This window comes from Lactuca saligna, chromosome 9 (genome assembly GCF_052625555.1).
Source record: "Lactuca saligna cultivar CGN05327 chromosome 9, ASM5262555v1, whole genome shotgun sequence".
Classification (NCBI taxonomy): domain Eukaryota; kingdom Viridiplantae; phylum Streptophyta; class Magnoliopsida; order Asterales; family Asteraceae; genus Lactuca; species Lactuca saligna.
In genome coordinates this window covers 159943445-159970626 of record NC_136425.1, presented here as the reverse complement: position 1 = coordinate 159970626, position 27182 = coordinate 159943445, and the positions used below count along the sequence as shown (strand labels likewise).

The window sequence follows — 27182 nt, the reverse complement described above, 5'->3', positions numbered from 1 at the left end:
CTGGTTGAGTCGGCTCTGTGTTTTCTTTATTTACTGTTTGCCAAGACTCTCCCTTACATATAATAACAAAAAAAAAAAATCATTCATTTTTCTGAAAAAGAAAAATGGAATTTATTAGATTTTCTGAAATTGTTTTGTTTTTTTTTTTTTTTAAATTATCATTTTACATGAGAAAAAAAAAAGTCATAATTGTTATGGTACAGATTTCTCATAAACAAAGTCCGCAATATGGAATCTGCGTAGTCATTCTTATATTTTGCTGTTGTCGGTTTGTGGAGTGGATATATTCATAACTTAGCTCACAAAGAAGCCTATATATGTACTTGTTCTTTTGTGAATTCAAACTAAAATGAAAATTTTGGACTTATAAAGATGTTGAGTCCCTTCACTTTTTACTATAATAATATTTTTAGTTGGATATAAACTTTATAACTAAAATATAGGTATTTTATTTTATTATAACTAAGGTGTAAAATTAACTTTAAAAGAAAAAAAAATCAAAATTTAAAAACGAAAGTTGAAAGGTTGTTTTGAAACTTAAAAATTTTATATATGTTAGTGGGATCCAATTTTAAAATAACCTCATTTTTACCAATAAATTTAAAACATCCCTACTAATACAAAGGTTTTGTGGTCCTATTTATGCAAAAATAGAAAACATATATAGTTCCTAGTTTACTAGTGTATAATTCCAAATAACAAGTTTGAAACTCATCTCCCTCCTATGCTTAAGTGCTTAACAATCGTATCAACCATGTTTTATGCGAATTCTCGTTCAAGTTTCAAGTAAAGCGGAAAGTATCGTCCAAAAGGTAAACCACGACCAAAGAAAGTGGATAAAGGGGGAATGCGATGAACAATGTCCACATCGGAAACTTGGATCTGAAACTTGCAAGAAGCCCCATTATGACACACACGATTATCACAACCAGAATCTCAGCTGAGAAATGCCATGTCAAGCCCCGAAAGTATATAACCGAGACAAGAACACAAAAGCCAAGGATGTTGTTCATGAAAACTTTGTGGTATATCTGTATTTTACACAACATGTATATTATAAGCTAGGTGTAAATATAACGCTATAAAAAATTTGTGTTAAATTGACCCATATAAGATCACCCTATAAAGAAACAAAATCAAGGGAGAAACTAACCTCAGAGAAAGTTAACGATGTTGTTAGATGTCTTTTCTGACTCGCAGCTCTAATCGCTGCAATGGCTGTTCTAGCATTTGTAGCCAATGGTACTAAGATGAAAGATACATAAAAAGCTTCTATCTTTATAGATTCAGAAAATTTTCGGACACTTTCTACCAAAGGCTCAGCCAAAACTGTTAGCATAAAGATTCCAATGATCAAAAGTGCTATTGCCTTAAACTTCTCGTTTTCTTTTGCCTTTGCCTCCTCACGTTGGTACCTATCTTTTTCCTTCATCAAGTATATATAACTAATTAACACATACGAAATGAACTAACTTTCATGAATAATCTTATATATATTAACTGTCCAATATATATAGACAAAGTGATATAGTATATAATTACCATAACACTTACTAGGTTCTTATTACGTGACTGCTTTTTTTGGTTACGTGAAGCTACATGATCCATCTCCTTGAGCCATTTTGTAATCCCGGATTGGAATTCTTGTTTATCGATGTTACCATTTCCATCAATGTCCAAATGTCTCATTATGATTTCAGCTATCTCATCGTCCATCAATATCTCCTCGTAGTTCATTTCCATAATAAAGTTTTTCAGTTCATCCCGTGTGATAAATCCATCGTGATTAGTATCAATGCGTTCATAGAATCTGAATTATAGTTCAACATAAAGTTAATAAGACTATATTTCGGATCATATATAGTACTCTTCTCAGATTTACATATGAATATATAGCTTTAACGTACATATATATATATACTCACGTAGCTATTGCCGATTCATCTCGTCCTCCATCTTCTTTAAGCAACTTTTGTCCCGAAGCACGTTCCATCATAATCGATATTAGTTCTATCAATTTGTTTTTATCTTCAAGCAACAATTCCGCAACCTAAAAGATCACTTACGTATAACTCAATTACACAAAAAAGTTCACATCCAAGCTCATATATATCAAGAAAACGGATACTTGTTTATCATGTAATGCTCACCTGATTGTACTCCGACCCTGATTTATCCAACGAATGTGGATCATCCATCAATTGTCTCGTAACATCAAGCCAATCTTCAAACGTGCTATAGAAATCATCCCTTGTCAATGTTATTTTCTCACTCGCATCAGGGTATTTCATCGTTTTCTCCATTTCCTTTTGCCTAAGCATGAGATGCTTCTCTCTATCGAGCATAAGTGCTTGTACTTCATAGAAAGGTACTTGCAACTCAACTTTTCTTTCAACTTCTGCATACTCGAGTCTTCTTGTCTGAATCCGAGAATCAAAAAGCTGCAAAATTACAAAAATCAAGAATGATCAAGAATCTAGAATAGCTTAGAGATCTCGTGATATGATCGATGTATATATATATACCTGATAGAAGAAGTATGAGAATAAGCAAACAACTGCGACACAAAGTGACACAAGAACAACAATCCTGTATCCTCCACCAGAATACGATAAACCAATCACACTCGGTAATAGCATGACTACAAATGGTATCAATGAAAAAAACATAACTTTCGCATGATAACTCGTTTCGGAATCTGTAACAACACCCGAACCTATAAAACATATCAAACGATCATAATTAAATAGTCTTTGAGTTTTAAAGATCAAAACTTTAAATCGAAACGATGAATGCAAACCTGTTAATAGTTGCATAACTTTGTTTTTCACTTTAGAACCGGGTTTTACATAGAATTTTGTTCTACCACATATGAAGCATACTCCCCATAGAAGAGTGAGAAGCATCACTGAAGATCCAGCTAACAATCCAGCACCCGTTACAACGTATTCTTGAGCTTTTTCTTTACTACTCGAGAGTCCAGATGCTGCGATCAAACAATCAAAAGTGGAAATACGTAAAATATCAGTTCATCGATGTTCGAATTCCGACAACCCAAAATTCGTTTCATAAATAATAGAATCTTGGATACAATCAAAGCTACTTCGATTTCGACTTTTTAGCAATTGAATTTGAGAGTAACAACATAAGGGAATCTACCAAGAAGGATTAAAGAATCAGGGAGGGAATCAAGAAGCTGGAAAACACTTGCACCAAAGAAGTTATTCCCAAGAACACCGAAAATCCTTCCATCACCACCAGCATAAGATTCGCCATGATACAAAAGGTACTCGTATACCACAATAAGAAACAAATGACCTGGAAGATTGCTTGAACATGGCAGAAATCCATACATCTGCTCACAATACTCCTCAGAGCCACTAAATCCCAAGAATCGAAGAAAGAAAGATTGTTCATGTTTATCTCCATGGTTGTAGACACCATCGGAAACTTGCTCACCATCATCATATTGTAAAAACCGACCTGTTACACTCCAAACGAAAAAGAAACAAAAGAAAGCAAAAGAACATGCAGCTGTTGAAACTTTCTTCATTTCAAAAATGGCGATTGGGTTGATAGAATTTGCATATAAAAACGTATGGATTATGTAAATGTAGAAGGAAAGGTAGGTTCAGGGGAAGTGGAAGTGTAAGTAAGTGGAGGAGGATAAGCAGAGTTTACTTTGCCACTTCTTTTTGTATATTGTGTAATATAAAAATTAAAAAGGAGAGAGCAAAAATCTAGCAAGCTAATTCCTCGTTTTATTAAAATGTAATGTTTTTTTTTTTTTGTATTTTTTGGATATTATATATATCTAAACAACATGATTCATTTGCAATAAAATATACTAAACACGTTTTTCGTGTCCTTGATAGTTGCTAGTACTAAATTTTTAATTTTCACGTAGTTTCCTGACACAGACAATGACCAAACGCTGGTGTACTTCAATAGTCATGCATGATTGCATATGGTTGAATGTTTTATGGAATCTTAAATGTTCATGTGAGGAATTCCACAAAGGTTGTTGATATTCAAATTCTAAACATAGAGAAAAGAATTGTAATTTATGTGAGCTTAAGTTACGAAAAATGTGACAAACGTTATGACAAACATCTTATAATAACCATCAAGCCCAAATTCTGTCACTTAAAGCTCAAAGTTAAACAATTTTTATGGTTTCAAGAACTTTCAAAATATGTTTATTTCCATTCTCTAGGCAAAGCTCAAAATCAATCTTGTAATCATGTAAGCTCCAAATGCAGATATTTAGGTTTTTTCATAAAACGTGGTTTCAATTATTTCATTTTCTCGGTACATAACATAAAAAGTAATGATTTCTATTTTAGGTAACGTTTTATCGAGTATTTAAAAATGAATCTAAAATCTAGAACTTTGATCGAATGTTTCGAAAATAATGTTATTGTTGGTACCACAATATTAAAAATAATAATAATAATAAAATAATAATAATAATAATAATAACGTTGTACAATTAAGAGTCGTTGTCAAGTTCTTGTGAGTGGCTAATCGTTCATAGCAAAGGACCTACGTATCCATTATTTGGCATATATTAACAAAAAAATTATGACCATTCATCCGTATATATAAAATACAAAGTTGATATTTTATGCAATACACATATATAGTATCTATCAACTTTGAAGAAAAAGAAAATCCATCAAAACTCTTTACTCGTTTTAGTTTTGAATTATGTAATAAAGCTTGGTGGTTTGGCCTCAATGCCTAAGCCCATAATAGCCCATAATTTATAATGTAGGCTTAGATTTGCACATTGAAACCGGTTTTAAGACCACCTCACATAAATAACCAAATATATAGCCAATTAGCCATTAGCACATTGCAATTTGCAACAAGCCTTCAAGAAGGGTTCATAACTCATATGATACTTGAGCTTTTATTTGGTTTCTCCAATCTCCATATGAAATTAGTGATTATCTTTATTTTTACGAGATTTTTTATATTGTCGTGTTTGGTAAGTTAAAAAGTAGCTTATAAGCTAGTTTTTTGAAAAGCTACTTAGACTAGCTTTTTATGAGCTTTTTTAAAAATTTTCAAATACACCCCTTAATTAATTATAGAAACATATACTCTTACATGTCATTTTATGTAATTTTATATATTTCAGCTAGCTTTTCAACTATTTTTACTAAACGTCATTTTTTATCAGTTAACTTTTCAGCTATCAACTAACTTTTTTATTTAACAGCTAGCTTTTCAGCTAGTACGCCAAACATTACCTTAGTGATGGATAAAGCTTCCAAACCATTTTTTCAAGAATTAAGATCTATCGAAACGTGCCATGATAAAAGAAACTCCTTTATTAATTATTGGATAAATATTTTTATTTATTTCATCTAACAAATAAAATAGTAATCTTCATATATAGTTGTTGTGGTTTTCAAAATATCAAATTTAGTCTTGAATTTTTTTCGATCTCATTAAAGGTCCCTATATTTTCAATTTTTATTGTGGTTGGTCTCTTGCATATATAAATTGACTTTTATACCTTGTTTAATTTCTTTTAGCTTTTTGTTTTATTGAAATCTATTTAAAAGGTAAAAAATGAAAATAAATAACAATCCCATTCAAACATCCCAAAAATCATGACCAAAAATTCCATTTTTAAATCATTAAATAAACCATAGTTACTAAAAATCATTTATCAAAACATAAACCATAATATCTCAAAGCATCAAAATCATGATATCGATATCAAAACATATGTAAAATGTATATCAGAGTAACATACCAGGCTAAAACATTGTGGTGTGTGCAATGTAGTCATCTCGAACGTTTCCTCTTGCTACCGAAAGTACCTGAAACCAAAACTGAAAATTGTAAGCACGAAGCTTAGTGGGTCTCCCCAAACTACCACATACCATACACATAATCACATAATATCATATCACGGGCCTCGCCCGCTTCATCGAGACCCCCCAACATTGAACAATGTCCAAGATTGGGCCCCACCCGGCGTTGAATCAAAATCCGACATCGAGCTCCGCCCTGCATCGAGCAAAGTTCGGTATACATATAAACATATCAACAAATACATATAAGCAATCACATAACATAATCATATAAACATTCTTCGGTCCCCGCCCGGCATCGGACCGAAATTCGGAAGCATACAAACATTCCTCGGGTATTACCCGGCATCGGACCATAGTCCAAAAACATACAATACAGACACATGCAAGAATCACGAACACATCAAGCATACAAACATTCCTCAAGCATCGGATCGAAATCCGGAAACATATAAACATTCCTCAGGTATTGCCCAGCATAGGACCATAATCCGGAAACATACAATACAGACACATGCAAGAATTACGAAGACATCAAGCATACAAACATTCCTTGGGCATCGTCCAACATCAGATCGGAAATCCAGAAACATATAAACCTACATCAGGCACTGCCCGGCATCGGACCTTAGTCCAGAACATTCTAACATACATAAACGGGCCAACATTAGTGTCTTCGACTCGTTCCTACAAGAGGAAACTCACATCGCACTGCTGAAGTCCTGCGAATAAATCTCTGGTTGTTGGCTGACAAATCCCCAAACTGTCAATCATCAAAACAAAACCCAATTAACCATTTGGGTTTTAATGCATAACCATAAATCCACACTTGGGGTAAACCGACCATTTTCCACCTAACCTAGCTTGGTCTAAGACCCAGGGCCCAAACTCATACTCTGAAGGCCCAAAAAGTCAAATAATCAATCAAGGCCCAACTATGGCCCAATTTTCCAAATTGAGCCCAAACTTCTACATGGTTTTACCTTAAGGCCCAACCGTTTATTCTAGTTCAAACACTTGGTATTCCAATGGTCCAATATCTCTTAATTATCAAGGCCCAATTATGGCCTACCCATGGGCCAATTTTCCAATCCGGACCCAAGCCTTCCAAATGGGCCTTATCCTAAAGCCAAATAATTTTGTAACACCCAAAGTTTCAAAGGCCAAGAAGGGAAAGAAAAGCCCTAATTTAAGGGCCGACTCGGCGAGTCCAAGGAGGGACTCGGCGAGTCCGAGCGGGATCCGGGTCGAGGTGTAAGCGACCGACTCGGCGAGTCGGTCAAGGTGACTCGGCGAGTCTGGTCTGTGCGTGGAAAACCCTAAATTCGGGACATGGGGCCTATATAAATGTCTTAATCTTCTTCCTAGGGTTCCTTACTGCCTCTTTAGCCCTGGATATCAAACCCTAGCCGTCATATCTCCTACTTGAGCCTTGGAAGGTGCATTAAAGCTTGGAAAAGGAAGAAGGAACTTGGAGGAGCAAGAAGGAGCTATAGATCTAGGATTGTGAGTTCATTTTGAGAACTTGGAGGTAATAAACTAGTTCCTGGACCCTTTTTGCACCTAGATCTATGTGTGGTTGTTGGGGCTCTTTTGCCATAATGTTATTATTTTGGGTTAGAAGCCGGATCTGGAGTTGCTACTTCAGATTCAAGTGTTTTAGGGCCTAGAGAAGCATAAAGTATCAGCCATTGAGTCGATTTTGAAGTCCCTTGGCCTTACACCCTAGTTAATGGCGTATCTTGCCTAGATCTCCTTCTCTACACGTAAAGTTTGCAACTTTACGTGTGGAATAGGCTTGGGAAGGGTGGATCTATAGTTTGGAGTCCATGCATGACTCAAAAATCCTCTGCATGTAAGGAGATCTGAAGGGACTCGACGAGTCCTTTGAGTGGACTCGGCGAGTAGCATGAAGTTTTGGAGAAACTCGACGAGTGGGATGAACAACTCGTCGAGTCGTATGAAGATTGCCTTGGACTCGGTGAGTCTGTTCTTGGACTCGGCGAGTCAGGTCGCGAAACCCCAAAGCCTTCAAGTTGTGACTCGAATCAGTGAGTCGGGTGGAGACTCAGTGAGTTGAACAGGTCTGGACGCAGAAATCGGTAGACACGGTGAGTCATGGACTGACTCGGCGAGTCGAGTCGCGAATGAAAGGAATTTAATCATTTTGAACTCGGCGAGTCAGTAGGGTGACTCGGCGAGTAGGGTTGACCTGGAAGGTTGACTTTGACCAGGACTTTGACTTTGGACCAGGGTGGACTTAATTGTCTTTCGGGGGTCAGTTAGACTCAGTGTTGCATTGATATTGGTAGTTCGGGGAGCAAGGGGAGCAGGAGTTCCGTGAGTTGTCGGGAAGCAGCTAGTGAGATCACCAGCAAGTTCAGCCAGTTCAGGTGAGTTTCCCTTTTGTGTGAATGGGTCTAAGGCCACAATGCCGGCCCATGTAGTTATGAGTAGAAGACCTGGGGGTTAGCCCTAGGCATAGTATGCTAGCATTGTTTGCAGTACGAGGTCCAGTAATAGCGGGCGGGCGCCCAAGGAATTGTTTATATATGATAGTTTATACTTGTTGTCTGTGTAATACATGTATGTACCTGGTAGGGAGGTGAGTGTGGGCGAGCTCCCGTATCTCACCAATAGCAGAGTGTGGATGGGGTTCCATATCTCACTAGTAGCAGATTAGGGGCGAGGCCCGAATTAGAATAGGAGTGAGAGTGGGCTAGGCCCGTACCTCACTACCATTAGGAGCATGGATGGGGTTCTATGACTCCTCAGTAGCAGGACATGGGCGAGGCCCAGGAAAGGCGAGGCCTTAGGACAGAACCAGTTGCATGTGTTAGTTATATGCTATGAAATGTTTATGTGTTATTATTTGTTGACGGGCGAGGCCCTGTGACAGGCGAGGCCTAAGTAAAACAGATCTGTATCCGAGTGGGGCTCGAAGCCAGGCGGGGCCTGGAGTGGCGGGGCCGTTATAGCGGGCGAGGCCCGAGATAGGGGGCGTGGCCCAGTATGTGCAGTATGTGGTTATGCATTGTATGTGGTAGGGTGGGGAACTCACTAAGCTTCGTGCTTACGGTTTTCAGTTTTGGTTTCAGGTACTTCCGGTAGCGGAGGAAAGAGCTCGGGGTGATCGCATGGCACACACCATAGATTAGACAGCCTGGGAATGTTTACTCTGATAACGAACATATGTTTTGAAAACTTATACTCATATTATGTTTTGGAATGATGATGTTACTTTAAGTAATGATTTATTAAAGAATTTTTTGGTCTTAAATTTTGGGTCGTTACAAGTTGGTATCAGAGCCTTGGTTTGAGGGATTCGGGCATACTCTCGGGTGTGCCTGAACTCAAACTGAGGGTTCGGATAAAAAGTTTTCAGAAGCGAAAAGATAGTTTTGTAAAGAGAGTTTTGAGAAAGAAAACGGCTTTATAAAAGTAAAAAGAATTCAGAAAGAAAAGAACTTGAAAAGAGAAAAGAGGTGTGGTGCATGCAATCAACCGAGCTCAAGTAAGTACCCCAAAATACCCATACAAGTTTATGTTTTGATTATCAGTTAATAGAGAAGCATGCTAGATTAGGACTAAGGATCTAGGGAGGATGTCTTATGTGCCTGTTATATGTGCTTTTGATCTGCATGATAGTGCTGAATAGTCAGTAGTAGGATAGCCTGATTAGGTTATGCCTGAGTTATGAGTTGTGTTGCATGCTAGTTCAGATTCTTGCTATGTGGATATGATTGCTTGAGTATGTTATGGTTAGATTTTCTATTGTCTGAATGCTGCTTGCTTTGTGCATTGTGGGATTCTAAGTGATGGGAGTTAGCCATTAGGTGGATACATCACGTTACATGTGATCAGGGTTGAATAATCTCAGAGTGTTGGATTTGGTCCTATTGCGCAGCTCTTGTTTGAGTCCAACCGTTGTAGGAACGAGTCTTTTACTTGAAGGATTATCTGAGCCTCGTCACATGTGATGGTATCCAAGTGATGGCTAATTGGCATTGCAAGAAGGCCTTCAGCAGCTGAGGACTGGTTTAATTGAGTCAAAGGTTTCCCTAGGGTAAGCCTAGGATGAGGTAGTGTTGGGAGCAGTAGAAGTAGAAAAAGGGACCTGGTGGAGTCAAAGCAATTCCTGAGGAAAGTACGGATAGATGTGGAAGGTAGTATGGGCCCGTACTACTGAAAGTAGAGGATCCGTACTCGATTCAGGGAAGGCCGAGACAAGACCGGGAACCTGGTAGTGAGTATGTTTTGTCTCGCAGCAGTGAGGAGTATTCTGATAGTGGTTATGTTGTATGTTTCAGTATGGTGACATTGCAAGAGGGACCAGCGGGCGGATCAGGCGTCGGAGAGGGATTAGGCTCGGGTTTAGGGGTCGAGCAGCTCGAGGAGCGGATGAGGGAGTTGATATCAGCAGAGGTTACGCGCAGTATTCTAGCTCAGACTCCTGTGATCTTTGGCACGGTCAAGGAGGGTATATTGGAGATTTTGGATGAGAGGCTGGGAGCCTTCCGTACTGAGATGATGGCTTTGTTGGGAGCGCGTACCTTGACATTTCGGGAGTTCAGGGCTTGCGGGGCACCAGATTATCATGGGGCTAGGGACCCCATCGCTAGCAGCAGATGGTTGGCTGATGTTGCCAACGCATTCCGTACGAGCCGATGTCCTGAGGAGGACAAGGTCAGACTCGCTTCCTGTCTTCTGAAGGACAGAGCGAGGGATTGGTGGGAGGAGATTGGTCACGCTTTGGGGGATGATGCCGCGTTGGACGCGATGACTTGGAGTGATTTCTCAGCGAGGTTTAGATCGGAGTTTTCGCCGATTATTGAGGTGCAACAGTTGGCCCTGGATTTTCAGGATTTGACGCAGACTACTGAAACTGTGGCAGAGATCACCGCCAAGTTCAGAGAGAGAGCCCTTCTTGTTCCGCAGTATGTCGCGGATGAGGAGATAAAGAAGGCACGATATCACGAGATGCTGAGGGATGACATCAGGGAGTTCGTGAGCAGGTCCGGATGTAAGACTCTGGAGGATATGATTTCTCGGGCCAGGGAGAGGGAAATTGATTTGGAGCAGATCCGTAAGAGGAAGCCGGATGAGGTTCAGGTAGCCGCGAGTTCGGGAAAAAGGCCCAAGGGAACTGATTCAAGGTGGAGGGATTATCAGGATCGCAGTCGATGCGGAAGGTGTGGCAGGACGCACGGGGGCGCGTGCAGGAGTGGTAGTGGTGGTGAGTCTGGCTGTTTCAGGTGCGGTCGGACGGGTCATTTTAGCAGAGATTGTATTGCTACCATCACCCAGGGATCAGACTTGATATGTTTTCACTGCAATCAGCGGGGCCACAAGAAGGCCCAGTGCCCTAGTTTGTTTTCAGCAGGACGGGTGATGGCACCCGCCCCTGCAACTTTGAGGATCACAGACGGCCGTCAGGGCCGTGCGGAGGCGCCTGCGGTAGGAGGCAGGGCTTTTCAGATGGCTACTTTGGAGATGCGAGCAACGCCGGACATTGCAGGTATGCGACTTCCGTTTTCAGTTCTTTTATTTTGTGCATGATTATATTGTTATGGTTCTGCATCGTTAGCGGTTGAGATTTTTATTTTCGAGTGGGTTCACTGGGATCGAGTTATATGCCATTTGCATACCTTGGTTATTGGTTAGTAATTAAGGGATGAGTTGTATCGAAGAAGGTTACTTTGAGTGCAGTATCCGTAGCATGCCTTGGAGAGACTCGGTATGTCTCGCTAGTTCGGAGTCGTATAAGTTTTAAAATGGACAGGTTGGATCCTTAGCTATGGTAAGCTTGGGATTCCTCAGCGGATTGATTATGGTAGCAAGGATTGGGATTTCTTCTCATCGATCATCGAGGTGTAAGCAAGATCCAAGTGGGGGAGAATCCTCCGAGTGTATAAGGGTAAGGGCACGCGAATCCAAATCGGGTATGTGGTTCGGATTTAAGTTAAAGGGCTACATGTAGAGCTCGTGTGAGTCGAAATGGGGATCTTGAGGTTAAATAGCAGGAGATGTTTTCGTGTCAGAAGTCAGTGGTGGAAAGTGATGTAAGACTACGGGGCAGTCGTAGCATTTTGTAGTAGCTCGTTGGCGGAGTCGGGGCGAGGCCCTTATCTCCTAACATTCAGATAGGGATCGGGAATGGAAAATGGATGAGAATGGTATGGAGTTGCCTGTATAGCCATGGAGAGATGAGACCTTGGAAGAGGCCTCTCTAGGATACAGTCGGGTGAGACCCGTGGGCGAGGCCCGTATGAGGATAGCAGTATAGGTGAGACCTGAGAGCCGGGTGGCTCAGTAGTACGGTTGGGGGAGACCCGTGGACGAGGCCCGTGAGTTTTAGCAGCACAGGTAGGACCTGGTAGGATCTTAGCGTCTAGGCAAGGGGATCGGGGATCCCAGGAAATTGTAGTGCCAGCATGGTAGAATAGATTGAGCTGTATAGGTGGCGGAAGTATCTTCGAATGTCGCTGGGAGCGACTAGTGGTTGTGCTGGGTCAATAATCGGTGAGGGTCGGTAATCCCGTTGTTGATAGGTTGGTAGGGACCAGGATGGCCTCAGTTCATTCGGAAGCCAGATAAGAATAGCAGGATTCCTAGTCAGTAGCAGTGCGGGGATGCAAAGTATGGTGGAATTCAGTTAGTCGATCATGGGGTGCTCAACACCAAATGATAGCAGGATGAATGCCCAGAGGGTACTGGCAACGATGACCCGTACTGGGAGTGGCGGGAGTAATAGATTTTGTGAGGAAAGGGTCTTCACAGCGGCAGAAGGGATATATGGTTATGGAGCGTTGCCTTGGGAAGACAGGGAAATCGCGCAAGGAAAGAAGGGGTGGACCCTTATGTTGCAGTACTCGGAGATTACCAGAAAGATTGTCGGTGGAGTAAGTTGTGTTTCCATGATGTTCAGGGTCAAGATGCATCCGAAGTTATTATCTATAAGGATTGGCGTCGGTCTGAATGATTAAACGGAAGGCCAGCAAAGTTAGGCAGCTGGTGCTAGAATGGATGGTGGGGCTTTGGAGGTTGATCGCCGACAGTAGAGTATAGTAAACTTCGAGGACGAAGTTTAGTTTAAGTGGGGGAGAGTTGTAACACCCAAAGTTTCAAAGGCCAAGAAGGGAAAGAAAAGCCCTAATTTAAGGGCCGACTCGGCGAGTCCAAGGAGGGACTCGGCGAGTCCGAGCGGGATCCGGGTCGAGGTGTAAGCGACCGACTCGGCGAGTCGGTCAAGGTGACTCGGCGAGTCTGGTCTGTGCGTGGAAAACCCTAAATTCGGGACTTGGGGCCGATATAAATGTCTTAATCTTCTTCCTAGGGTTCCTTACTGCCTCTTTAGCCCTGGATATCAAACCCTAGCCGTCATATCTCCTACTTGAGCCTTGGAAGGTGCATTAAAGCTTGGAAAAGGAAGAAGGAACTTGGAGGAGCAAGAAAGAGCTATAGATCTGGGATTGTGAGTTCATTTTGAGCACTTGGAGGTAATAAACTAGTTCCTGGACCCTTTTTGCACCTAGATCTATGTGTGGTTGTTGGGGCTCTTTTGCCATAATGTTATTATTTTGGGTTAGAAGCCGGATCTGGAGTTGCTACTTCAGATTCAAGTGTTTTAGGGCCTGGAGAAGCATAAAGTATCAGCCATTGAGTCGATTTTGAAGTCCCTTGGCCTTACACCCTAGTTAATGGCGTATCTTGCCTAGATCTCCTTCTCTACACGTAAAGTTTGCAACTTTACGTGTGGAATAGGCTTGGGAAGGGTGGATCTATAGTTTGGAGTCCATGCATGACTCAAAAATCCTCTGCATGTAAGGAGATCTGAAGGGACTCGACGAGTCCTTTGAGTGGACTCGGCGAGTAGCATGAAGTTTTGGAGAAACTCGACGAGTGGGATGAACAACTCGTCGAGTCGTATGAAGATTGCCTTGGACTCGGTGAGTCTGTTCTTGGACTCGGCGAGTCAGGTCGCGAAACCCCAAAGCCTTCAAGTTGTGACTCGAATCAGTGAGTCGGGTGGAGACTCAGTGAGTTGAACAGGTCTGGACTCAGAAATCGGTAGATGCGGCGAGTCATGGACTGACTCGGCGAGTCGAGTCGCGAATGAAAGGAATCTAATCATTTTGAACTCGGCGAGTCAGTAGGGTGACTCGGCGAGTAGGGTTGACCTGGAAGGTTGACTTTGACCAGGACTTTGACTTTGGACCAGGGTGGACTTAATTGTCTTTCGGGGGTCAGTTAGACTCAGTGTTGCATTGATATTGGTAGTTCGGGGAGCAAGGGGAGCAGGAGTTCCGTGAGTTGTCGGGAAGCAGCTAGTGAGATCACCAGCAAGTTCAGCCAGTTCAGGTGAGTTTCCCTTTTGTGTGAATGGGTCTAAGGCCACAATGCCGGCCCATGTAGTTATGAGTAGAAGACCTGGGGGTTAGCCCTAGGCATAGTATGCTAGCATTGTTTGCAGTACGAGGTCCAGTAATAGCGGGCGGGCGCCCAAGGAATTGTTTATATATGATAGTTTATACTTGTTGTCTGTGTGATACATGTATGTACCTGGTAGGGAGGTGAGTGTGGGCGAGCTCCCGTATCTCACCAATAGCAGAGTGTGGATGGGGTTCCATATCTCACTAGTAGCAGATTAGGGGCGAGGCCCGAATTAGAACAGGAGTGAGAGTGGGCTAGGCCCGTACCTCACTACCATTAGGAGCATGGATGGGGTTCCATGACTCCTCAGTAGCAGGACATGGGCGAGGCCCAGGAAAGGCGAGGCCTTAGGACAGAACCAGTTGCATGTGTTAGTTATATGCTATGAAATGTTTATGTGTTATTATTTGTTGACGGGCGAGGCCCTGTGACAGGCGAGGCCTAAGTAAAACAGATCTGTATCCGAGCGGGGCTCGAAGCCAGGCGGGGCCTGGAGCGGCGGGGCCGTTGTAGCGGGCGAGGCCCAAGATAGGGGGCGTGGCCCAGTATGTGCAGTATGTGGTTATGCATTGTATGTGGTAGGGTGGGGAACTCACTAAGCTTCGTGCTTACGGTTTTCAGTTTTGGTTTCAGGTACTTCCGGTAGCGGAGGAAAGAGCTCGGGGTGATCGCATGGCACACACCATAGATTAGACAGCCTGGGAATGTTTACTCTGATAACGAACATATGTTTTGAAAACTTATACTCATATTATGTTTTGGAATGATGATGTTACTTTAAGTAATGATTTATTAAAGAAATTTTTGGTCTTAAATTTTGGGTCGTTACAAATTCCATTAGTCCATAAATATGTTCCTAATTGGCCCACGAAGGCACATAGCAACTTAGTCCAAGAAATGGCCCAACAGGAACCCAAACCTAATTAGGGTTTTTTCACATAAAATGACGATTAGGTTTAAGTGTTCTTACTTAACCAATTAAGGACTTAACCCATTAAGTTTATCACTCCACTAGACCAAACATACAATGTAATCAAGCATAAGTCCGAATGTCAATCTAATGGTCCAAAATGCGGGTCCCAACGAATCCAAAACTAACATCTCCAAAATTAGGGTTTTCTAAACCCTAATTAGGGTTTCCACCCAAACACAAGTCAATTAGTCAAATGATTAGGTTTTTAGGTCAATTAGGGTTTCATTAGGCCGGTCACCACCCATTGCCACCTCGGGCGGTGGTGGTTAACGGCGGCTCACGGTGGCAGCCACCACCTTAGGGTGGTGGTTATGATTCTAGTCCAAATCACATCTAAGCATCCCAAAAGCAATCCTATCACACACAAATGCACACCTCCATCCAACACGGCGGCTAGTGGCAGCAGCTACCACCTCACGATGGTGGTGGTGGGTGTTCCAGCCAAATATTGCATATACAGCTTCACACCATATAATACACACTTAAATACACCATAAAACACACACACAACCACCTTCCACGGTGGCTGGTGGCGACAGAAAAGAAAGAGTGGTGGCAGCCACCATGGTTGGCAGCCATGGTGGTTTTCTCGATCAATATATTCCTTAATCAGCTCCACTCAGAATTCACTATCGGGGGCTAATGTAAACGCCAGGAGTCCCGTTCCTTGGAAAGTTCGGTCGAGTTGATAATTAAGTGAATTTGGGGGAGCTCGTCAGCCCTTACCAAAGCTGAAGACTTTCTTTTCCAGGCTGCATTGAGATCATCAATGCAATTCCTTTCCGCTATATAGGCAGATTTACGTTTCTCTAAAGAAAATAGGTATGGTAATCGATCAAAGAGTGTTGAGCTTCCAATCCACACATCCGTCCAAAAGCAAGTGTGTTCTCCATTACCTACATTAAAAAAAAATAGATTACTTGGAGCAATCCCAAGTGACGCTATATCCCCTATTACCTTAACAATGTTACCCCAAACCCCGTTTAAAGATTTTTTAGATAACGATGATAATGGCTTCCTATGGATGTTATGTATTCCCATAATGAAAGATTTCCATATCGAGTTCAGGGGACCTTTTAGCCTCCAGATCCATTTCATTAGAAGTGCACAATTTAGGGCACGAAAAGATCCCACACCAAGGCCTCCATTTTCTTTTTTAGCTTGGATTTTCTTCCAAGCTACCTAGTGGATTTTATTTTTTTTCCTCATTTCCACCCCACAAGAATCCCATTTGTGTTTTCTCCAATGATTCAATCATTCCGATAGGTTCTTTAAATATGGAAAAGAAATACAGTGGAAGGCTTCTCATTACCGACTTCACAAGGGTGAGATGCCCGCCGATAGAAAGAGTGTTTGCTTTCCAAGAATAAAGCCTAACTTGAACACAATCAATAATAGGTTTCCAACTTTTAATGAGGTTCATATTGGCTCCTACTGGGACCACCAAGTAGGTGAAAGGAAAAGCACCTGCGTCACATCCAAGTACACTAGCGCTAGATGTCAATTCACGATTGGATACACCAATTCCAAACACCTTTGACTTAGAGAAGTTTACTTTTAACCCGGAAGACGCATGGAAACAACGAATAATTGTAGCCAAATATTTGAGATTTCCTCTCGTTCATTCACCAACGAACATCGCATCATCGGCGTAGAAGAAGTGAGAAAGGAAAGTATTACTCTTTGGGATGTTAATTCCATGGAATAGACCTTTATCGCAGGCATCCTTCATGGCGATATTTAGACCTTCCATTGTTATTATAAACTAGGAACGGGGAAAGTGGGTCTCCTTGACGGACACCTTTAGTGAGGGGGAATTCCTTTGTAGGCACACCATTCAACAATACCGAGGCACGGGCAGAAGCAAAACACCCTGAGATCCAACTTCTCTATTTAATTCCAAACCCCATTTGAGACATGACGGAGTCAAGATATCCCCAATTGATCGAGTCAAAAGCCTTATTGAAATCCACCTTTAGTAGAAACATCTTCTTTTTTGTCTTTTTTGCCCAAGAACATATTTCATTGATAATAAGGGGTCCGTCAAGAATGTTCATTCCTTCGATGAATGTCGATTGCACCTCGTCGATATTAGGCCCAATTACCATCTTGATCCTCAAGGCTAGAGCTTTGGCAATAATCTTATATAAAGATCCAATAAGACTAATTGGGTGAAAGTCGTTTAGATTCAAAGGGTCTTTAACTTTCGGAGCTAGGGTGATGACGGACAAATTACACCCCTTCCCCAGACGACAATGTCGCTCAAAATATTTCACAAACAACATAATTTCATTTTCCATCAAGCCCCAATATTTTTTCATGAATTTAAACGTAAAACCATCGGGCCCGGGGGCCTTCTTGCTTCCACAACTCCAAATTGCCTTTTTAATCTCTTCCACACTAAATGGTTTTTCAAGGGAGATGCATTCTTCAAGACTAATTCTATTAAAATTAGGATTAATGAAGTTGGGTCGATTCGAGTGTTTCTCTTCAAACTTATCTTTGAAAAATATCCAGGTCTCCTGTTGTATGACACTCACATCTGTCTGCCAGTTCCCATTGATCTGTAATCCGTGAATGTTATTTTTTCTTCTCTTGTTTTTGAGGGTGCCATGAAAGAATTTATTGTTCTCGTCTCCATCTAGAAGCCATCTTATCTTGGATTTTTGCTTTAAATCTAGATGCCTTATGTTTTCCATCTCTAGAAGTTTTTTCTTACCTTCCCTCCTTTCAGCGATTTCGGATATCGATAACGCTCGAGTTTCAGCGATTTTGTCACTATCCAAAACTCAAGATTTTAGGTGTGAGAAACTCATCAACTCCTTATCAATTTTCACTATTCGCTATTGTTTGATTGTATTTTTTACAATACTTTGGGGTTCCTATAAGCTATAATACAAGGCATATAACTATTTTTTGAAACCCGGTCATAATGGTCAATTCTGAAAATAGATTTTAATTGGATAAAAATCTGGATATATTCAAAACTCGATAAAAATTCAGTGACATTTTTAAAATTTGGGTCATATCATTCGGATCGTATGTATCCGATTCAGATATTCTAAAATCGCTTTTTAAATCCATTATGGATATTATATCGAGTTTACGCACCTCTAAACACATCTGTACTTTCTCACATCGGTCTTAAACAATTATACAAATAATTAAGGTTCATATATGCAAATAAAACCAAAAATTTTTTGACTTATATATAGGAACAGGCCTAATATTAAATATCAACAAAATGAATGTTCTAAATAAGAACCATACAAATGTTAGAAATTCTAGGAACCGAATATTCATAATAATAAATCGTAACCTTTTTAACATGGTTCAAGAATTAAACATAATACGGTAAAAGAAATATATGACAAATATTCACAATTTAATATTATAAACGGTCAGCGTTATCATGGTTCGTAATTAATTTAAAATTATTTAAACTTTTAACTAGGGTAAGCATAGTACGGTTCGGTGCGGTTTTTGTCCAAAACCGAACCAAAAACCGCAACTTCGGTTTTTTGAAATTTAGAAACCGCATTGTTTGGTTTTTATGCGGTTTTTTGTGGTTCGGTTATTTTTTCGGGTTTTTGTTAGTTTTTTTTTCGGTTTTCGTTTTGCCTTTTTACTAACACTCAAGTAACTCGGCGAGTTACTTTGACTCAGATGAGGAGTGCTAATCATTTTTTGGAGATAAACCGATACCACCACTTCTTGGTTTGAAATCAAATTACATAGTCACTCATCCAACGCATTTCTAATGCTTGAACATAATACAAATTAAATATAATACTTGTTTCAAGGTACATGCGATGATATCAATTAATGTATTTATAAAAATGATATTATCATCACTAGTACTCTTTATATTTAAATATTAAAAAAATATCATAAACATTATTTGTTATTGTAACTACCACTTGAATGTATACTTAAAAATATATACAGTCATCTTCCGATGGACAAGATAGATATTTATATCTATAGAAGTATTAATTGTCATAAGTTCTTGGTTCTTACAAACATCAACACTTAATATATATATATATATATATATATATATATATATATATATATATATATATATATATATATATATATATATATATATATATATATAAACCTTAATTATTGTATGAACGTATAACCAATTTTGAGCCAATCATTTAATAATGGTAATTTCATAATTTTGCTAATTAAGTTAATTGATATCTAAAATTAAATCCTTAGAATTATGGTAACTAATTAAACTTCGAATATCATAATTTTGGAATTATGGTAACTAAGTATACATATGGTAGGTGTCAAAGAAAATTATGAAGCTTACTAAACGTCTAATATAAACAACACATTTAAAATACATAGATGTTGGGGATAAATTATGAAATCAGAAATAATATAAGCTCAAAAGCAATATGAATAAGCTAACGATAAAAAAAATTGTGTTTTTTCAATCAAAATGAAGTTAATTTTGATGGTTCTATACCTAATATTACATACATGACAGCCACATATTCACTTTTCCCATATATATATATATATATATATATATATATATATATATATATATATATATATATATATATATATAGAGAGAGAGAGAGAGAGAGAGAGATAGGTTCAAATGTTTTTGACAACTATTGTGTGCCCATGTGCACCAATATGAATTTAGGAATAATTAAATAATAAAAAATGATAATAAGGGTAATTATGTAACTTTAGCATGCTAATTAAAATAAAATCCCTTTATTCATGGAAATTGCCATAAAAATCTGTTTGACCAACTATTTAACCCTAGCCTTCTATATCATACGTAATATGCCTCCTCCAATTTTCTTATGGACGAATGAAGATCGTCTGATCAAAAGAGGTAGTCAAACCTCTTGCTGGAAATATGTTTCCCCATTCCATTGATTAAGAAGATGTTATTCTCGGTGGCTCCATCTCCAATCGAAGCTAGCTTCAACATCAAGGCAATTTTGGAGTCACAAGAAGTCAGTGTATGTTTCTGCATCATTGTTACAGTTCCTTCGATGATCGGTTCTTTAGAGCTTTTCCAAATTGAGCAAACTTTGTATGCCCTTATTTATCCGGTAACAACTCTTCAATTCTCATTTATTATGGATCGTTAACTTGTGATTCAAATTATCTATTTCTATTGTTCGTTGAATTGGATGGTTAAGTAAGTGAAAACCTAACGTGTTCAAGAAGAACGAGCTATGCACATAAGGTGCTCGACTAAATTCCTAAAAGAAGGACCAACTTGCTGTCTTATTGAACAGTTGGTGGAATTGAAAATATTCTGATTTGCACACCAACTGTTTGTTAAAATGTCTCAGTGAACTTCAGTTACTTATTCCAAAATTTGTTCTTTCTTGCTTAATGAGTCACTTTCAGTTAGAAGGAAGCATAGAAAAAGATGTTAGTTCGTATGGTTCCAGCTCTTGTATCAGGGCCTTATAATGTAAGTAACATTCTTTATTCATGTGTTCAAGTTGATGAGTTTCAATTTCTTTTATGTGGATGCTCTTCTTTCTTACAAAATAATGTTTTCAAATCTTATATGAAAACCACGTTTCTATGCTTTAATGGGTCTGCCATATATTTTGTTTTTCTTTCGGTTATGGAATACAATTCTAGGTTGTTTGTGCCTTTTTATTTTTCATCAACACAAATTAATTTACTCTTTGAACCTTGTGGTATGCATTCTAAATCATGTTGTTGGAAATTATGTTTATATGTAAATTATTGCATGTAAATCAAATATGGTTTTTGACTTGTTTGATGATAATGTCTAACAAGTGTTTGTTGAAATGCCTGAAAGAGTATTTAAAGAATTTAACCTTGTGGTATGCATTCTATCAGAATTACTAGCTGTAAATACGATACCTTTGAATGTATCCTATATATTCTATTAGAATTTATTCTATCAAAATAAAATCGATGTATTCTGCCAGAATGTATTATATGTATTATATCATATTCTATGTATTCTACCAGAATATATTAAGTTATAGATAATTGTAAGTAACATGTTTTTAACAAGTATTACTTTTTGTTGTATTTGTGATAGGAATGGCTGGAAGAAGGCGTTGAAGACCTTGATATTTTTTTAGAATATGTATAATTATATTAGAATGTAAGAATATGTATGAATTTGTATTAAGTTTGGATGTATAAAAATATATTAGAATTGATTCAAGAATTTTGTTTTTCTTCAATAATATTCTATTAGAATAAAATCCTGAAAGAGCATCATTATAACAAAATAATATTCTATTAGAATAAAATTCTGAAAGAGCATCATTCTAACAAATAATATTCTGACAGAATAAAATCGGTAAAAAAACTGAATTGAATTAATTAAAAAATTCAAATTTTTTTAAAATTAGGAGAATTAATCATCCCTAAAAATCCGAAAATTTCCTTTTATAAATGTAGTTAATTGTCCAAAATACCCTTTTACTTAAAATTGTGTGATTATATGCTACATGTTACCCCATTGTAATATCATATACCCTCAAATCATGTTTATTGATTAATTTCATCCATTGGTCCAGATTTGTGCATTCTGGCACACAATACTTAGTAAAAACAAAATAACCTAAGCCTATATATATATATATATATATATATATATATATATATATATATATATATATATATATATAACTATTGTGTGGATATAAACATTAATATGGAGCAATCATTTTAAAAATATTAATTAATTATAAGCAAGGGTATATTTGTAATCATAAGATTTAATTAATAATTATAATTAAATAAAAATAGAAAACCTATCATTATGGAATGTTTCCTTAACTTTCTCTTTAACCATATTTAACTTTGCACATCTTTCATTGAACTCGTCGGCAACAACTAACAACCAAATCTACAACCTAATACCTCAATTAGATGCCGACCACTTGCACAGCCATCCATTGTCAACCATCTTCCTTCATCGGCGCCGCCCTCCTTCCCCACATCAAATGGAGCCGCTGAATCTTTTCTCCACTACAACGGTAAGCTATGACTTCTTTTCTCCACTACACTGGATTTGTAATATTGCATATACAATAAATAATATCCTGTTAGAAAAAAATGGATGAATAGATTGCTTGGATTCTCTAAAAATCGTGATTCACTATCAAATTGAAGTATTTCGATGGTACATATCGAACACTCAATTGGATGAAATTCAAAGAATGAAATCTGAGAATGTATATGAAAAATGTTCTTCAACATGTACCAGAATATTGACCAAAAAACGGATATATCAATCATGTCTGAAAACTGTCAACAGTTACAAACTATCATAAAACTATCAAACTGTCATTAAACGGATCTCAGGGAAAAAAGGGTCAACTTTCTAAAATTGGATTTTTGATGCAATTTTTAATATAGCAACATAGTCCAAAAAAAAATCGCGCTGACCTGGCAGCTCAATCCCAGTCAGGGGCTCTGCCCCTTGGACCCCGCCAGGGGCTTCCGCCCTTGGGACCCCGCTCCCAGGGGCGCTGCCCTCGGAGCCCCGTTCATTTAGCGGCTTCCCCTCTAAATAACAATGTACTTTAAATCTTGAAAAACTTGAACAAGTGTGCACTCCTACACCATCCTAACTTGTTCAATATTCAACAAGATCACTTTTGGTCAACAAATTTAATCCTATTACACTTAAATAATATTTGATGATATAAAATCACCAACATATCCAAAATTAAATTCATATCATATCACTTTATTTAAGCAAAATTGAGATCAAGTTGGTGTTACACCATTACCGTCCCCTCAATTGCTTCATCCAAACCAACATCTAAACATGGAAGCGCATCGAGCATGTAGGAAAACACAGGGCTCCCGACGAGTCGGCAATGAAGTACGTCCTTGTATTGAAATTAAATCACACGTTTGTAAGCAAATTATTCTCATTTTTTATTTAATTGTGAAGTATTTCGTTTTATTATTTTCATTGTTAACATCTATACCAAAAGCATTTTATTATTTGCAGGATAACGCTTCTGGGGATGAACACAATGGAGATCAAAATTTCGGTAATGTCAAGGATTCTAGTCGAATGAAGTTGTGAAGAAAAAAAGAAGATGTGGGACTTGCTTTGAACTTCTGTGTTTTCTTTAGGTTTTCTATTCTGTTTTTTTCGAGTCATCGGTTTTTCTAACGATTTTTTTTTTAATCTTTTAACTGTTAGTGCACGAAACCTTTTTTTCTAAGATTCTTGTGGAATTGAAGTTTAAGCAAGAATTCTGAGAGAATATATGAAGTTAACTTACCTAATATTCTGTTAGAATTACATCAAACATGTTTATAATTATGGTAAAATATTCGTTTCGAATTGAGGTTAAATGTGTAGTTAGAATGTAAATATATATTATATTAGAATTACGACATATGAATTCGTAAGTTTTGGTACAAATAAAGTTAGAATGTAAATAAAGTTAGAATATAAGTTAAGATTTGTGTGTAAAAAAAAAAATCTTCTGAAAGAATAAAACATAGGTTTTCTTATAGAATTAGATTATATGTAGTCATAGTTGGAAAAATTTTGAGAGAATATAAAATAATATTTTGTGGGTTAAAACGTATATATTAATTATGGAAGATTTAATAAATAAAGATTCATAATTGTGGGTTAATAAGTATAGGTTTTAAAATACATGCATATGTATTCTCCAATTTTAATGGTTTTGAATGTTATTGTGCACGACAATATTGGAATAACAGGATCAGCTCAACAAATTAACTTGGTGTTGCCTAATTTGTAGTTAGTGTAATTTTATGTTCTTACCCTTTATTCACGACTTCATTTAATTAGAATATTTTTCAATTTTTTTTTATATTTAATTAAACAAATAAATGATTTTACTAAACTCTTAATCAACAATCATCCATACATCCATCCAATACTTACCATCCATATTATAACCTAACTAACTAACTAACTATATATATATATATATATATATATATATATATATATATATATATATATATATATATATATATATATATATATATATATATATATATATGTGTGTGTGTGTGTGGTGCGGTTCGGTTTTTTGCAGATTTTACTAGACTAGAAACCGCACCGCACCGAGTATTTTCGGTTTTTGCAAAACTAAAAACCGTATTATCGATTTTCATTTCGGTTTATACGGTTTTTTCGGTTTTTTTAATTTGCAGTTCGGTTTTTGTTCACCCCCGCTTGTAGTCATCAAAAATAATTAAAACAAAATAAAAACTCATCACATGATTAAAAAACATATCTCATTACACACCAATTCCCAAATTTTACAATTAAACTAGTTGTACAACACTTCACAAATATTACAATTGAACTAATTGAACCCTACCTTTAGGTACAAATAACAAAAGAAATTCAATAGTCTCAATACCCATTGAGGCTAAATAATAAAACCATATTGAAATATTTAAAAATTAAAAAAATGTAAATAAAAAGAAAAAGGTGAGATGCCCTCCATCAAGACATCCAATAGACTAATACCCCCACAATCCCTATTCTTTAAGAAAAAGAATCTAAATAAATAAATAAATTTGGAACCCAATTAAAAAGTGGCAAAAAGACAAGGAAGAGACATAATTACCCTTTCTTCTTTTGAAACCAAAGCATAAAGAACTAAAAGAAGCCATGTTATATTAAAATAGTCACATGCCAATCATGGGACCACACACCCCCACCACCAAAAAAAAGACTTCAAACAGGTCACGTGCCTGCATGGGCGCATTTTAGCAGCAGCACCCCCCCCCCCCCCACTCCCATTATTCATTTCATTCCTTTCTAATTACCAGATCCGAGGTCACTCACCTCTCATCCGTACCACTCACCGATGCCGCCGCCGCCGGCGGAGACACCATTGATGCCGGTGACCCGGTGGTGATGTTATCCGTCTTGTTGTTGTTGTTGTTCATGTTTTGTTCATGATAAACTCTTCTCAATCTTTCTATCTCCTTCTTTAATGCTTCTTGATGAGCTGCAATTAATAATTAAGTACCAAAATTGAGATTTTGGTGTAACTTTTGTCTGAAGTTTTCGTAAGATTGTAATCGACAAATCATTGATTTTCGTTAACTAATTTGAAAAATTACCATCTTTGAAGATCTTGTCTTGAGCCAAAGCAGCAATTCGTTGTTTAAGCGAGCTGTTATCAACGTTTAGAATCAACCTTTGATGATCTAGAAATGCGACACGTGGTGACAATGTTGATACTTCCGTCTTCATATATGAAATTATAGGAAAATGTATTTAATTTGCAAATTGCAATGATTCATGCAATAAATGATCTAGATTATGATTAAGAACTTAAGGTGATTAATTACCTGTAGAGTTGTTACACTGCGTTCGAGTTCAGAAATGTAATGCAACTTCCTGACTCTTGATCTCTGGGCAGATTGACGATTTGCTAATATCCTGATGATTAATTGTAATTAATAACGTGATTAGCATCATGAGATCGTTAATCACACTGAATGATTGATAATGATTGTGTGATGTTTATTGAATGCAACTCGATTAGCTTGTTGTTCAAGCAAGATGTATATGAGTAGAATTGAGATATTTATGATGAGGTACGACTGAGGAGTTGTACTTTATGGAATGTAAATTGTACCTTTTAACCCTTTTTGGATCAACGATGGTGCCGCCGTCGCTGGAGAAAGTAAACGGAGGCTTACCGGAATCTGTGTCGTGTTCGTATCCGCTACCGTCTTCCACCTCTCCCGGCTCACTCTTCAGTTGCGACGGCGGTTGTTCCTGAGGCGGCGATGGTCTAGGTTCGTCATTGTCGCTATTTTGTTCCGATGGCGAAGACGATGACCTCGTCGAGTGAAGATTCGCGGCGACGTCGTCGGAAAACATGGAGCTAAGCTGCTCATCATCCAAACGCTCAAATCCGTTATTATTTGAGCAAGGTATCATCGAAGGATCATTGCTATTAGAGTTACGACATTCGTTAATAAACGGAGTTTCAACGAATGCAATCGGATCGCTGGCGGATCTCCGGTGAGCGTTCCTCCTAGCTGAAGAAAAATCAAGGAAATCGTCCATCCAGCTCGGCGGTTGCGAGGCTGACATCGGCATCATCGGCGGCATCGTCTGATAGGAAAATGACGGCCACTTCTGCGCCATTGTTGGCGCTTTTGGCGGCAATTGCGCCATGCAAAATCAAATTCCACCTTCAAAAACACTTCAAAATCAACAGATTCCAAAACTAAAAGCTCAAAAAAAAAAAAAAAACCTTGAAAAACGATCTATATTTAGGAATATATCAACAAGTAATGATGGAACAATTGAGATTTGGTGGTGAATGTAAATAGGGGATTGTAATATTGTATTGTTGGAGGGAAGAAGGAAGAAGGAAGAAGTAAGAAGGAGGTGAGTCACATGGATGAAAGGATTATGACAGCTAGCAACAGCTAAGTGGGTGTGTGTGTGAGAGAGAAAAGAGTTCCCAACGGTTTCACTGGGAAAATCCGCGGTAGTTTAATGGGAAAACTAACTGGCGGAATCTCAACACCACGTGCTGATGTGACACACATCTCTTTCACCATTTAGTTAATACCTATTAATGTCTATAAAGTTCTTAATTATCCTCTTAATTCACATTTAATTATGTTTGTGTTATTTGCGTGAAAGAAACGTGAATGAAGTCACAAATTGGATTATAGGAAACAAAACCACGGAATTTTACCATTTACACATTCTATATATCGGTTAAAATTACATTGTTTTTTGAAAAAAATAATTAAAAATAATTACCAATTGGTTGATTTTTGATAAAGATGTTCATAAGGTGTTATTTTTAATAAAGATGTTCATAAGGTATCTTAATAGCAGCACCTATCATAAGGCGTCTTAATAGCAGCATCTATCATAAAATTTTATGAAGATTTAGAAAAGGCTTTACACA

The 27182-nt window shown here is 38.0% G+C and overlaps 2 protein-coding genes across 2 annotated transcripts; both read right to left on the bottom strand.

Moving 5' to 3' along the window:
- Positions 1–525: 525 nt before the first annotated feature.
- Positions 526–3718, bottom strand: LOC145015101 (sodium/calcium exchanger NCL2-like). The gene is made up of 8 exons (XM_078973551.1): positions 3160–3718; positions 2801–2986; positions 2526–2716; positions 2151–2441; positions 1926–2050; positions 1555–1810; positions 1154–1426; positions 526–1031 (listed from the first exon to the last, which is right to left on the bottom strand). Exons 1-8 carry the CDS (start codon positions 3551–3553, stop codon positions 783–785), a joined length of 1965 nt encoding a protein of 654 aa, XP_078829677.1. The 5' UTR covers positions 3554–3718; the 3' UTR covers positions 526–782.
- A 20787-nt stretch (positions 3719–24505) lies between these two features.
- LOC145017158 (basic leucine zipper 34-like) lies at positions 24506–26735 on the bottom strand. The gene is made up of 4 exons (XM_078975234.1): positions 25884–26735; positions 25594–25684; positions 25363–25489; positions 24506–25247 (listed from the first exon to the last, which is right to left on the bottom strand). Exons 1-4 carry the CDS (start codon positions 26429–26431, stop codon positions 25078–25080), a joined length of 936 nt encoding a protein of 311 aa, XP_078831360.1. The 5' UTR covers positions 26432–26735; the 3' UTR covers positions 24506–25077.
- Positions 26736–27182: the final 447 nt, after the last annotated feature.